This window comes from Diorhabda sublineata, chromosome 7 (assembly GCF_026230105.1).
Source record: "Diorhabda sublineata isolate icDioSubl1.1 chromosome 7, icDioSubl1.1, whole genome shotgun sequence".
In the NCBI taxonomy this organism is placed as follows: Eukaryota; Metazoa; Arthropoda; class Insecta; order Coleoptera; family Chrysomelidae; genus Diorhabda; species Diorhabda sublineata.
The window spans coordinates 22,854,597-22,869,614 of record NC_079480.1 but is presented as its reverse complement, the minus strand read 5'-3'; the positions used below and the strand labels follow the sequence as shown (position 1 = coordinate 22,869,614).

General features: G+C 31.0%; 1 protein-coding gene across 1 annotated transcript in view; it reads right to left on the bottom strand.

Moving 5' to 3' along the window:
- LOC130446216 (TWiK family of potassium channels protein 7-like) overlaps positions 1 to 9,973 on the bottom strand; it is a 149,677-nt gene extending 139,704 nt beyond the window's left edge. The window contains exons 1-2 of the mRNA XM_056782313.1: positions 9,799 to 9,973; positions 1,421 to 1,631 (exon numbers count right to left, since the gene is read on the bottom strand). Of these exons, the coding sequence (XP_056638291.1) occupies positions 1,421 to 1,631 (211 nt within the window). The 5' untranslated portion in view covers positions 9,799 to 9,973. The remainder of the gene's footprint in view (positions 1 to 1,420; positions 1,632 to 9,798) is intronic.
- Positions 9,974 to 15,018: the final 5,045 nt, after the last annotated feature.

Sequence of the window (15,018 nt, the reverse complement as noted above, 5' to 3'; positions counted from 1 at the left end):
TAATCTCGCGTATAATACACTTTCGACAGCCTCGCGTGGAGTATCCAGGTCCCACGAAGGGCTAATAGCAGTGATTTCAACGGTATCTTGGAGTTCTGGTAGTTAGTAGCTGTGCCATCCGTTTGGAGGTTGTCCTATCTACTAATCTCGCGTATAATACTCTTTCGACAGCCTCGCGTGGAGTATCCAGGTCCCACGAAGGGCTGTTAGCGGTGATTTCAACGGTATCTTGGAGTTCTAGTAGTTAGTAGTTGTGCCATCCGTTTGGAGATTGTCCTATCTACTAATCTCGCGTCTAACAGTCTTTTCTCAGCCTCCCGTGGTGAATTGCTAAATTTTCCGCTTCCATCCATAGCCTTCCCTTCTTTTTAAGAATTTTTTCCTTCCAGCATTGTACTGTCCATCTTTTATGACGGCCCCACTATCCAAGATTCTTACTTTTTGTAAATTTTTGTTATTTTCGTTTCTTAGGAAACTCTCTGGCGTCCCCGGTCAACCGGATCTGCAAAATTCTATACTAGTTGCGTCCGGTTTGATCATCATCTTATTTTTGCGCCAAATATACATTACTAAGAATTGAATCTTGTTTTTGATCATAAAATACTGGAAATTCATCCCTATCAATGGTAGTTATCCCCACGCGATAGAGATAAGTACTCCAGGTAAGGAAATAGAATTTCTTGGAAGGTCTTCCATTTTTTTATTCAAATTTATCATGGTAACGATACAATTAATAATTATTACGACGTTTCCGACTAAACCTCTATCAATTGATAAATGATTCGACGTTTTCCTAACAATCTACACCCCATTAAAACAAATGATTTCGATCGACTTCGGAAAATAAACAGAACATATATAAATGGCCCCCTTCATCAATTTCTCCGAGCGGTTTCGAGGATATTGATAGTAAAAGAGGAAACGGCAACGTCGCATTCGTTAACATAAGACAAAGCTTCCGTTGGCGTTCGACAAGTATACGGGGGAAAGATACAAATTATCTGGTTGTCAAACTCGATGAGAAGCTTGAGTTTACTTTGTGTCATATTTCATCAAGAATCCGTCATTTTAATGACGGACAGGTCCGTCTATTAGTTAATAGACGGTAAAACGAAAACTGCAGGAAAATAATCTGATCCTTAAAATATCTAAGATTGCTCCAAAACAAAATTCCATTCCTTCAACATTAGAACATCAGTTATAATTTAAACTCTGTACGTTAAATCAACTAATTAAAACTTCCCCTAAGTGATCATTCATTTTTACATAATTTCGTCAATTTTTAATGAAGTAATTACCAACGTATCCAATTAAATTTTATTCATAGAAATAAGTAGTAAAGGAAAAATTAATTTGAAATACTGGTAATTAGAGCCAAAAAAAAATAATAGTTTGAGTGATGATATTCAAGAGAACTTACCCGTTATAAGCCACAATTCTTTCAAACATTCTTCGCGGTTCTTTTGGAAATCCACTGGAGCGTCGTGGTCGTCACCACCTTCGATTGTTCTAAACAAAACAGCACCGAAAAGTGCGTAAACAGTCATCACTAGGAACAAGCTAATCCTACCACATAAAACTGCAACGATACAACGTCTCGTGGTCGACATGGAATTATTACTGTCATCCATCTGAAAAAAGAAGAAGAACCGATAGATACAGATGACCCGGATACGACTATGGATTGTTAGTCGACAAGATCTGACAAAAGTAGACGCCAGTTGACCTCAAATGACATGAATCGACATCAATAGACATCAATTAATATTCATCGATAAGATCTGACAAAAGTAGACGCCAATTGACCTCAAATGACTTGAATTGACATCAATCGAGGTCAAAAGACATCATTATCAAATGACAATTGACTTTAATATATTGTTAATCGACAAGATCTGATAGAAGAGGACGTCAATCGACAATATCTGACAAACGTAGACGCCAATTGACCTCAAATGACATGAATCGACATCAATAGACATCAATTAATATTCATCGATAAGATCTGACAAAAGTAGACGCCAATTGACCTCAAATGACTTGAATTGACATCAATCGAGGTCAAAAGACATCATTATCAAATGACAATTGACTTTAATATATTGTTAATCGACAAGATCTGATAGAAGAAGACGTCAATCGACAAGATCTGACAAAAGTAGACGCCAATTGACCTCAAATGACTTGAATTGACATCAATCGAGGTCAAAAGACATCATTATCAAATGACAATTGACTTTAATATATTGTTAATCGACAAGATCTGATAGAAGAAGACGTCAATCGACAATATCTGACAAACGTAGACGCCAATTGACCTCAAATGACATGAATCGACATCAATCGACGTCAAAAGACATCAATCATCATTATCAAATGACAATTGACTTTAATATATTGTTAATCGACAAGATCTGACAAAAGAAGACGTCAATCGACAATATCTAACAAACGTAGACGCCAATTGACGTCAAATGACATGAATCGACATCAATCATCATTATCAAATGACAATTGACTTTAATATATTGTTAATCGACAAGATCTGACAAAAGAAGACGTCAATCGACAATATCTGACAAACGTAGACGCCAATTGACCTCAAATGACATGAATCGACATGAATCGACTTCAATAGACATCAATTAGTATTCATCGATAAGTTCTGACAAAAGTAGACGCCAATTGACCTCAAATGACATGAATTGATGCGAATCGACGTCAATGGACATCAAAAGATATCAAATAACATAAAGTGACAATCGATTTAAACGTAAAACTGCCAAAAATCAAAGCAAACCCAGTAGAACATCAGTTTGAAGCAAATAGTGAACGTACATCAGAACCAAGCAGATTTACTGAGTGATACACCAAAAGAATATAGGAGAAAGGACGGAGGAAATAGATAGAAAAGGATTTAAGGACGTGAGGATTCACCATAACGTAAAGTTTACTACTTTACCTGCTCAACCAATATCAGGTGATAAGAATTAAATGGGTAAAATATGATTTGAAAATAACTAAATACCGAAAATAATCGAAGAATTGTAAGGACAATATTTACACAGGATAAGTCGGAATTGAGAGAAAAAACGTGTCGCCGGTTCATTTCTCATCGAGTTTTCACACGAATCAAATTTCAGATGTAGAAAATGACGCAAGTAACATAATTCGTTTAAAGCCAAAGTAAAGGTAACGATGATGCTTTTAAAACTTACTTTTTCGTAATTCAATTACCGTTAACCTAGGAGAAAGTATTTGGAAATCACTTACCATGTACGCTACCTGAATATTTTCATCGTTTATCACTTTACAAAACTCTCGAAAAAATTTATTTTATGCTAGAAAAATGAAAATTTTCACTAATTTTCGATTAATGCAATTAATAATAAACAGATTTCTTTAAATAAAAATCTCAATAATAATTCAGGTTTTTGTTGATTATTTTTCTTTAATCTCCGTTGCTTTTATTCTGTTTTTGTATTTACCAGTACCCAGATTTCCCAGATGATTCCAGAAATACCTGCCCTGACCTAGAGGTGGCGGAAGTTGCTTGAAAATATAACATAACCTATACAGCACATGTTTCAAGTTTGAAGACGCCATCTTGTTTAGTATTTGTTTGGCAGCCATTATTTGTGAAAAATTGGTCATCGTGAATTACAACAGCAAAGTATTGGGTAACAGAGTTTAAACGATGGTGACCAAATGAGGTGACGAATGCTTTCATAACCATGGATGAACCAAGGGTCCATAATATCACACCCAACCAAACAGAAGACCAAAATAATGGACTGAAAAAGAAGAATCGGTTCCAAAGAAGGCAAAGACTGTTCCATCTGCAGGCGTCGATTTTTTGGGACAATTTTCATTGATTAGCAAAAATTTTACCAAAATTGATGAATTAAACTTTGGATACGCCAGATTTAGCCCCCTCAAATTATTTTGGGAAAGTTTATGAAGCTAAAAGGAGACTACATCGAAAACTAAATATTTTTTTTGTTGGACGAGGTACTCTTGGAACCACCCTCGTAATACTGAATATCTGAATATTTTAAATTAAAATAAACAAATGTGTTTTATTTTTAAATTATTATCTTATTAACATAACATCACTCCATTCAGTTATCTTCATATCGTTTTATTTTTGTACGAAAATATTTTTTTTATCTCAAGTCTTGTGTCTCAATTATCTAGATGATTGATAAGTCGATTAATGAATTTTTTTAATTTTCAAGATTAAGCTCATTCAAAAATTTCACTTTATCGATTTGAGTTGATCGAAATTTTTTAGATACGAAAATTTACGTCGTAAAATATTTTTTTTTTTTAATTTTTGTACTTTGGGATCACCCTCATACTATCTCATATATATACCGTCGTTTTAATTTTCCTGCTGATTTCTTTTTTGTCTAGTTTTCTACTTCTATCGCCATATTCGTCTGTTCATTTTCTTTAGATGCTTATACTACGAGGTCATGTACAAAAGCACTTTATCCTACTGGGTATAAGGTATGATATCTAATTTTAACTTTTCTCAGTTGTCTTTTTGATTCTTTATTCATATCGTTCATTATTATTATTATAATCAACAAAGGGCTCATTACTTCTTTCTGTCTTATTCCATCTTTTATTACGAAGCTTTTAGATGCTAAGTTGTTTTTGATAAAATCCTTGTCGTTGGCGAGTAGACTTTTGATTTACATTAGTCTTTCAACTCTATTTCTATATTCAGACTGTCCCAAACTGTTATAACTTTTTGTTTTTGGTTTTCTTCACGTAATCCTTGTTGTTGGTAAATAGATTTTTTATTCCCATCGGTGTTTCAGGTACATTTGTCTGTTTAAAACTATCCCAAACTGTTGTTCCTTATTGTTTTTGCTTTTCTTTACGTAATCCTTATTGTTTTTGCTTTTCTTTGTTGTTTTACGCAATCCTTGTTATTGGCAAGTAAATTTTTTATCCCCATCGGTGTTTCAAGTACATTTATCTGTTTCAAACTATCCCAAACTGTTGTTCCTTATTGTTTTTGCTTTTCTTTACGTAATCCTTGTTGTTTTACGCAATCCTTGTTGTTAGCAAGTAGATTTTTTATTTTCATAGGTGTTTCAAGTACATTTATCTGTTTCAAACTATCCCAAACTGTTGTTCCTTATTGTTTTTGCTTTTCTTTACGTAATCCTTGTTGTTTTACGCAATCCTTGTTGTTAGCAAGTAGATTTTTTATTTTCATAGGTGTTTCAAGTACATTTATCTGTTTCAAACTATCCCAAACTGTTGTTCCTTATTGTTTTTGCTTTTCTTTACGTAATCCTTGTTGTTTTACGCAATCCTTGTTGTTGTCAAGTAGATTTTTTATTCCCATCGGTATTTCAAGTACATTTATCTGTTTCAAACTATCCCAAACTGTTGTTCCTTATTGTTTTTGCTTTTCTTTACGTAATCCTTGTTGTTTTACGCAATCCTTGTTGTTAGCAAGTAGATTTTTTATTCCCATCGGTGTTTCAAGTACATTTATCTGTTTTAAACTATCCCAAACTGTTGTTCCTTATTGTTTTTGCTTTTCTTTACGTAATCCTTGTTGTTTTACGCAATCCTTGTTGTTAGCAAGTAGATTTTTTATTTTCATAGGTGTTTCAAGTACATTTATCTGTTTCAAACTATCCCAAACTGTTGTTCCTTATTGTTTTTGCTTTTCTTTACGTAATCCTTGTTGTTTTACGCAATCCTTGTTGTTGGCAAGTAGATTTTTTATTCCCATCGGTGTTTCAAGTACATTTATCTGTTTTAAACTATCCCAAACTGTTGTTCCTTATTGTTTTTGCTTTTCTTTACGTTATCCTTGTTGTTTTACGCGATCCTTGTTGTTGTCAAGTAGATTTTTTATTCCCATCGGTGTTTCAAGTACATTTATCTGTTTTAAACTATCCCAAACTGTTGTTCCTTATTGTTTTTGCTTTTCTTTACGTAATCCTTGTTGTTTTACGCAATCCTTGTTGTTAGCAAGTAGATTTTTTATTTTCATAGGTGTTTCAAGTACATTTATCTGTTTCAAACTATCCCAAACTGTTGTTCCTTATTGTTTTTGCTTCTCTTTACGTAATCCTTGTTGTTTTACGCAATCCTTGTTGTTAGCAAGTAGATTTTTTATTTTCATAGGTGTTTCAAGTACATTTATCTGTTTCAAACTATCCCAAACTGTTGTTCCTTATTGTTTTTGCTTTTCTTTACGTAATCCTTGTTGTTTTACGCAATCCTTGTTGTTAGCAAGTAGATTTTTTATTTTCATAGGTGTTTCAAGTACATTTATCTGTTTCAAACTATCCCAAACTGTTGTTCCTTATTGTTTTTGCTTCTCTTTACGTTATCCTTGTTGTTTTACGCAATCCTTGTTGTTGGCAAGTAGATTTTTTATTCCCATCGGTGTTTCAAGTACATTTATCTGTTTTAAACTATCCCAAACTGTTGTTCCTTATTGTTTTTGCTTTTCTTTACGTAATCCTTGTTGTTTTACGCAATCCTTGTTGTTGGCAAGTAGATTTTTTATTCCCATCGGTGTTTCAAGTACATTTATCTGTTTTAAACTATCCCAAACTGTTGTTCCTTATTGTTTTTGCTTTTCTTTACGTAATCCTTGTTGTTTTACGCAATCCTTGTTGTTAGCAAGTAGATTTTTTATTTTCATAGGTGTTTCAAGTACATTTATCTGTTTCAAACTATCCCAAACTGTTGTTCCTTATTGTTTTTGCTTTTCTTTACGTAATCCTTGTTGTTTTACGCAATCCTTGTTGTTAGCAAGTAGATTTTTTATTTTCATAGGTGTTTCAAGTACATTTATCTGTTTCAAACTATCCCAAACTGTTGTTCCTTATTGTTTTTGCTTTTCTTTACGTAATCCTTGTTGTTTTACGCAATCCTTGTTGTTGTCAAGTAGATTTTTTATTCCCATCGGTATTTCAAGTACATTTATCTGTTTCAAACTATCCCAAACTGTTGTTCCTTATTGTTTTTGCTTTTCTTTACGTAATCCTTGTTGTTTTACGCAATCCTTGTTGTTAGCAAGTAGATTTTTTATTCCCATCGGTGTTTCAAGTACATTTATCTGTTTTAAACTATCCCAAACTGTTGTTCCTTATTGTTTTTGCTTTTCTTTACGTAATCCTTGTTGTTTTACGCAATCCTTGTTGTTAGCAAGTAGATTTTTTATTTTCATAGGTGTTTCAAGTACATTTATCTGTTTCAAACTATCCCAAACTGTTGTTCCTTATTGTTTTTGCTTTTCTTTACGTAATCCTTGTTGTTTTACGCAATCCTTGTTGTTGGCAAGTAGATTTTTTATTCCCATCGGTGTTTCAAGTACATTTATCTGTTTTAAACTATCCCAAACTGTTGTTCCTTATTGTTTTTGCTTTTCTTTACGTTATCCTTGTTGTTTTACGCGATCCTTGTTGTTGTCAAGTAGATTTTTTATTCCCATCGGTGTTTCAAGTACATTTATCTGTTTTAAACTATCCCAAACTGTTGTTCCTTATTGTTTTTGCTTTTCTTTACGTAATCCTTGTTGTTTTACGCAATCCTTGTTGTTAGCAAGTAGATTTTTTATTTTCATAGGTGTTTCAAGTACATTTATCTGTTTCAAACTATCCCAAACTGTTGTTCCTTATTGTTTTTGCTTCTCTTTACGTAATCCTTGTTGTTTTACGCAATCCTTGTTGTTAGCAAGTAGATTTTTTATTTTCATAGGTGTTTCAAGTACATTTATCTGTTTCAAACTATCCCAAACTGTTGTTCCTTATTGTTTTTGCTTTTCTTTACGTAATCCTTGTTGTTTTACGCAATCCTTGTTGTTAGCAAGTAGATTTTTTATTTTCATAGGTGTTTCAAGTACATTTATCTGTTTCAAACTATCCCAAACTGTTGTTCCTTATTGTTTTTGCTTCTCTTTACGTTATCCTTGTTGTTTTACGCAATCCTTGTTGTTGGCAAGTAGATTTTTTATTCCCATCGGTGTTTCAAGTACATTTATCTGTTTTAAACTATCCCAAACTGTTGTTCCTTATTGTTTTTGCTTTTCTTTACGTAATCCTTGTTGTTTTACGCAATCCTTGTTGTTGGCAAGTAGATTTTTTATTCCCATCGGTGTTTCAAGTACATTTATCTGTTTTAAACTATCCCAAACTGTTGTTCCTTATTGTTTTTGCTTTTCTTTACGTAATCCTTGTTGTTTTACGCAATCCTTGTTGTTAGCAAGTAGATTTTTTATTTTCATAGGTGTTTCAAGTACATTTATCTGTTTCAAACTATCCCAAACTGTTGTTCCTTATTGTTTTTGCTTCTCTTTACGTAATCCTTGTTGTTTTACGCAATCCTTGTTGTTGGCAAGTAGATTTTTTATTCCCATCGGTATTTCAAGTACATTTATCTGTTTCAAACTATCCCAAACTGTTGTTCCTTATTGTTTTTGCTTTTCTTTACGTAATCCTTGTTGTTTTACGCAATCCTTGTTGTTAGCAAGTAGATTTTTTATTTTCATAGGTGTTTCAAGTACATTTATCTGTTTCAAACTATCCCAAACTGTTGTTCCTTATTGTTTTTGCTTCTCTTTACGTTATCCTTGTTGTTTTACGCAATCCTTGTTGTTGGCAAGTAGATTTTTTATTCCCATCGGTGTTTCAAGTACATTTATCTGTTTTAAACTATCCCAAACTGTTGTTCCTTATTGTTTTTGCTTTTCTTTACGTAATCCTTGTTGTTTTACGCAATCCTTGTTGTTAGCAAGTAGATTTTTTATTTTCATAGGTGTTTCAAGTACATTTATCTGTTTCAAACTATCCCAAACTGTTGTTCCTTATTGTTTTTGCTTTTCTTTACGTAATCCTTGTTGTTTTACGCAATCCTTGTTGTTGGCAAGTAGATTTTTTATTCCCATCGGTGTTTCAAGTACATTTATCTGTTTTAAACTATCCCAAACTGTTGTTCCTTATTGTTTTTGCTTTTCTTTACGTTATCCTTGTTGTTTTACGCGATCCTTGTTGTTGTCAAGTAGATTTTTTATTCCCATCGGTGTTTCAAGTACATTTATCTGTTTTAAACTATCCCAAACTGTTGTTCCTTATTGTTTTTGCTTTTCTTTACGTAATCCTTGTTGTTTTACGCAATCCTTGTTGTTAGCAAGTAGATTTTTTATTTTCATAGGTGTTTCAAGTACATTTATCTGTTTCAAACTATCCCAAACTGTTGTTCCTTATTGTTTTTGCTTCTCTTTACGTTATCCTTGTTGTTTTACGCAATCCTTGTTGTTGGCAAGTAGATTTTTTATTCCCATCGGTGTTTCAAGTACATTTATCTGTTTTAAACTATCCCAAACTGTTGTTCCTTATTGTTTTTGCTTTTCTTTACGTTATCCTTGTTGTTTTACGCGATCCTTGTTGTTGTCAAGTAGATTTTTTATTCCCATCGGTGTTTCAAGTACATTTATCTGTTTTAAACTATCCCAAACTGTTGTTCCTTATTGTTTTTGCTTTTCTTTACGTAATACTTGTTTTACGTAATTCTTGTTGTTGGTAAATAGATTTTTTATTCCCATCGGTGTTTCAGGTACATTTTTTGTTATATATTGGAATCAGAACTTCCGTTTACGAATTTTCAAAGACTTTGGCCGTTTTTTGTTAATTTAAGATATATTATACAAGGTTTTATACTAAAACATGATGAAACGTCAGATAAAAATTCAAAAATTCAAAATAAAATCAGTTTTGGAACATCCTTTATGTGAAAAATTTCAATAAATAAACTAACCTCTAATCTGTACAAATCCAATTTTCACTTCCACTAAAAGTTTATATACATTGTTTATTCAAAATCGTATCTATATACCAGATAAACTGATTTTTCATCGATGTTTGGTTACGTGAATCTCGGTCTGAATTTTCCGCGGAAAACCACCCACCAGCCGCATGTTCGATAAACGACTGCCAGTGGAAAGGAGGGTTTCCAATGTCGAGGATCCGTTTGAAATTATGTGCACCCTCTGCGCGTGGCAGTTGAAAGCGATTTTTCCGCGTTTCCCTTTATTTTTCTATTATTATTAAACACATTCTCGTTATTATTATACAGGGTGTACAGCATAGGAATCGGCGCAGAAAAGGGGAGACCAAAATATGACCATCGAGGGCAATTTAGCTCTATACAAAGTTGCAGTTAAGGGGCTTCAAAGTGGGGTTCATAATTTCGGAAAAAAATAATATATTCGCAATATTATCGCAATATTAAAAATATCCAAATTTGTTTGAAAATGCTGAGAGTATTAAATAGATGCGATCAAACCACTCTGAGAGGTAAATTAGCGGTGACCTAACCTTAAAATCTAACAGAAGTTTTTTATTTGTCATTTGACATCAAAGGGATGTAAAGAAATTGATTTTTTTCGAAATCATGGATCGTCTGTCAGTTAATGAAGTAAATTGCCCCCAATCGTCATATTTTATAAGACATTGTGAATGTCGGTCGTTTTCTGCTATAGTTTGAGCCACATCAGCATAACAATTGATTTTCTTTCCGCTTTTCTTGCCTATTTTCTATGGGATCTTCAAGAAAACTTCTTTTACCAAAATCTTCCAATATACTTCATTTTTTTCGAAATTATGGGCCCTATAACTGCCACTTGGTACAAAAGTTGAATTATCCCCAATAGTCATTTTGTGTGGGACATCCTGTATTGCGATGGTTTTGATGTATGTTTTCCTTATCAGCTTGTTTTTTAAAAACAACGTGATTCTCGTTTTTGTCATTTTGAAGGCTTTTTCTTAGACAACGTTGTTAATCTTTGCTTTTTTCTACTACAATTTGAACCACATCAGCATAACATCGATTCTTTGTCCGGTTTTTATACGTTTCTTATTTGGAAAATTGCTACCAAAAATCTTCCAGCTTCCTCTTCTTCTTCCTCTCTATTATTTTCCAAATAGAACTACACTGCCCGACCCAAAAACGACCAATTACTCTCATATATTTACTTAGGAAACTTTATAGACCCAAAACTTCCCTTTTTTCTTCTTTACCGTACGCTGTTACAAGATAGGAAAGGGATGAATAATATTTAAAAACGTTAAAAATTATTTTATTTCGAAATATTTAAAATTTTATTTTTATTATTTTATATTCGTGCTCTCGAAGAAAACGATATTCTTGGAACGTACCCGGAATCCCCATCGACAAAATAATCGACTGTCATGATACGGCTGTCTGGTAGAAGTACGTAATAAGTGCCGGTGACTTTGCCCAAACCATCCCCAGCTTCGTTTTTGCCATAAAATGTATTCGAAGACGGATTTTCAACTTTATAATTATAATCGTACTAGAAAAAAAATGAAAAAAAAATATAAAAAATTCAACTGAAAATTATTAATTTTTTTTATTTTGACCGGATCCGGTACGTGTGAGCGCGCCTTAATACTTACCGGGATCGCGCGTCCGTCTATGACCCTTAGCGGCACATATTGTGGCAACGCGAAAATTCCACTTATTGAAATAATCAAAATAAATAAAGGTAAGCTCCACATGTCCTGGAATTAATTTATTAATGGATAAGGGAAAATTTACGTGATTTTTTTATAACTAAATTTTAATAATACTATCCACCCTATAAAAACTTAAAGTTATTTCTAATGATAGTAAACAAAAAAATATTTAATAATATTTTCATACTTCATTGGAAAATAATGGAAATAAATGGAATTATAACCCCCTAAATAATTGTATAAATTTGAATAACCAACCACAAAAGATAGTATACAAAAAAATATTTAATAAAAATGAAGTTGCCACCCCCTAAGTAATTTTATATTAAAAAACCAACCCCAAATGATTCTTTATTGAAAAATAATGAAACGAAATGGAATTATAACCCCCTAAATAATTGTATAAAGTTGTATAACCAACCCCAAAAGATAGTATACAAAAAAATATTTAATAAAAATTAAGTTGTGACCTCACCAAGTGATTTTATATTAAAAAACCAACCCCAAATGATACTTTATTGGAAAATAATGAATAAAAAGGATTTATAACCCCCTAAATAATTGTATAAATTTGAATAACCAACCACAAAAGATAGTATACAAAAAAATATTTAATAAAAATGAAGTTGCCACCCCCTAAGTAATTTTATATTAAAAAACCAACCCCAAATGATTCTTTATTGAAAAATAATGAAACGAAATGGAATTATAACCCCCTAAATAATTGTATAAAGTTGAATAACCAACCCCAAAAGATAGTATACAAAAAAATATTTAATAAAAATTAAGTTGTGACCTCACCAAGTGATTTTATATTAAAAAACCAACCCCAAATGATACTTTATTGGAAAATAATGAATAAAAAGGATTTATAACCCCCTAAATAATTGTATAAAGTTGAATAATCAACTCCAAAAGATAGTATACAAAAAAATATTTAATAAAAATGAAGTTGTGACCTCACCAAGTAATTTTATATTAAAAAACCAACCCCAAATGATACTTTATTGGAAAATAATGAAAAGAAATGGAATTATAACCCCCTAAATAATTGTATAAAGTTGAATAATCAACCCCAAAAGATAGTATACAAAAAAATATGTAATAAAAATGAAGTTGCCACCCCCTAAGTAATTTTATATTAAAAAACCAACCCCAAATGATTCTTTATTGAAAAATAATGAAACGAAATGGAATTATAACCCCCTAAATAATTGTATAAAGTTGAATAACCAACCCCAAAAGATAGTATACAAAAAAATATTTAATAAAAATTAAGTTGTGACCTCACCAAGTGATTTTATATTAAAAAACCAACCCCAAATGATACTTTATTGGAAAATAATGAATAAAAAGGATTTATAACCCCCTAAATAATTGTATAAAGTTGAATAATCAACTCCAAAAGATAGTATACAAAAAAATATTTAATAAAAATGAAGTTGTGACCTCACCAAGTAATTTTATATTAAAAAACCAACCCCAAATGATACTTTATTGGAAAATAATGAAAAGAAATGGAATTATAACCCCCTAAATAATTGTATAAAGTTGAATAATCAATCCCAAAAGATAGTATACAAAACAATATTTAATAAAAATGAAATTGCGACCCCCTAAGTAATTTTATATTAAAAAACTAACTCCAAATGATACTTCATTGGAAAATAATGAATAAAAAAGGATTTATAACCCCTAAATAATTGTATAAAGTTGAATAATCAATCCCAAAAGATAGTATACAAAACAATATTTAATAAAAATGAAGTTGCGACCCCCTAAGTAATTTTATATTAAAAAACCAACCCCAAATGATACTTCATTGGAAAATAATGAAAATAAATGGAATTATAACCCCCTAAATAATTGTATAAATTTGAATAACCAACCACAAAAGATAGTATACAAAAAAATATTTAATAAAAATAAAGTTGCGAACCCTAAGTAATTTTATATTGAAAAACCAACCCCAAATGATACTTTATTGGAAAATAATGAAAAGAAATGGAATTATAACCCTCTAAATAATTGTATAAAGTTGAATAACCAACCCCAAAAGATAGTATACAAAAAAATATTTAATAAAAATAAAGTTGCGAACCCTAAGTAATTTTATATTGAAAAACCAACCCCAAATGATACTTTATTGGAAAATAATGAAAAGAAATGGAATTATAACCCCCTAAATAATTGTATAAAGTTGAATAACCAACCCCAAAAGATAGTATACAAAAAAATATTTAATAAAAATAAAGTTGCGACCCCTAAGTAATTTTATATTGAAAAACCAACCCCAAATGATTCTTTATTGGAAAATAATGAATAAAAAAGGATTTATAACCCCCCAAATAATTGTATATGAACTTAAATAACCAACCCCAAAAGATACTCTACAAATAAATAATAAATAAAACCTCCAAAATGATTGTAGGGGGAAAATAAGCCACTCTAAACTATTAATTACTAAGAAATAATTGGTGAAAATTAATTTGTCCCCCAAATAATTTTTAAAACAAAAAAAATTAACCGCAGATGATTGTCTATGAAGGAATTATTAATCAAAATTAATTTACGATCCCCATATAATAATATATAAAAAAACCAATCTCAAAAAACTCTTTACAGGTAAATAAAGAATGAAACCCCCCAAATGATTGTATGAAGAAAATAAACAAACCAACGCCAAATGATCATATATAGAAAAAATTCATGAAAATGATGTTAAAACCAATCAAGACCCTCAAATAATTTTATAAAGGTGAGAACTAACCCCAAATTATTCTTTAAATAATTAATAAAAAAGAATTTATAACCCCCCAAATTAATTGTATAGACGGAAAAAATAACCCTAAAAGATTGAATTCGGAGAAATAATCATTAAAGTGAATTTATATCACTCAAGATAAAAATCAACCCCAAATAATGAATTAAAAATATTGTTTAACACCCCTGATTATTTTTTTAAAACCAAAAAAATAACCCCTGTTCATTGTTAATGAATAAATAATTAATAACAATCAAGTAACGACCCCATAATAATTTCACAAACACAAAAAACCGTCCCCAAAACATTGTGAACAGATAAATAATGAATGCAGCCCCCAAACGATTATATAAACAAAAAAAAAAACAACCCCAAATGATGAAATACAAAAAATGAAAAAATGAATTTATGCCTGCCGAATAATTTTATAAAGGAAAAAAATCAACCCCAAGTATTTATAAATAGAAAAAATAGATAAAAATAATGTTAAAGACTTCCAATTAATTTTTTAAAGGGTGAAACTAATGAACATAATGGACAAAAAAAGATGTTAAAAATCACCAAATAATCATATTATGGAAAAAATTGATAAATAATATGTTAAGACCCCCAAATGATAATATAAAGAAAAAAATTATGTTAATAGCCCTCAAATAATCAAATTTGGTATATATTGATAAAAATTATGTTAAGGACCCCCAAATTATTATATACAGGAAAAAATTGATAAATATA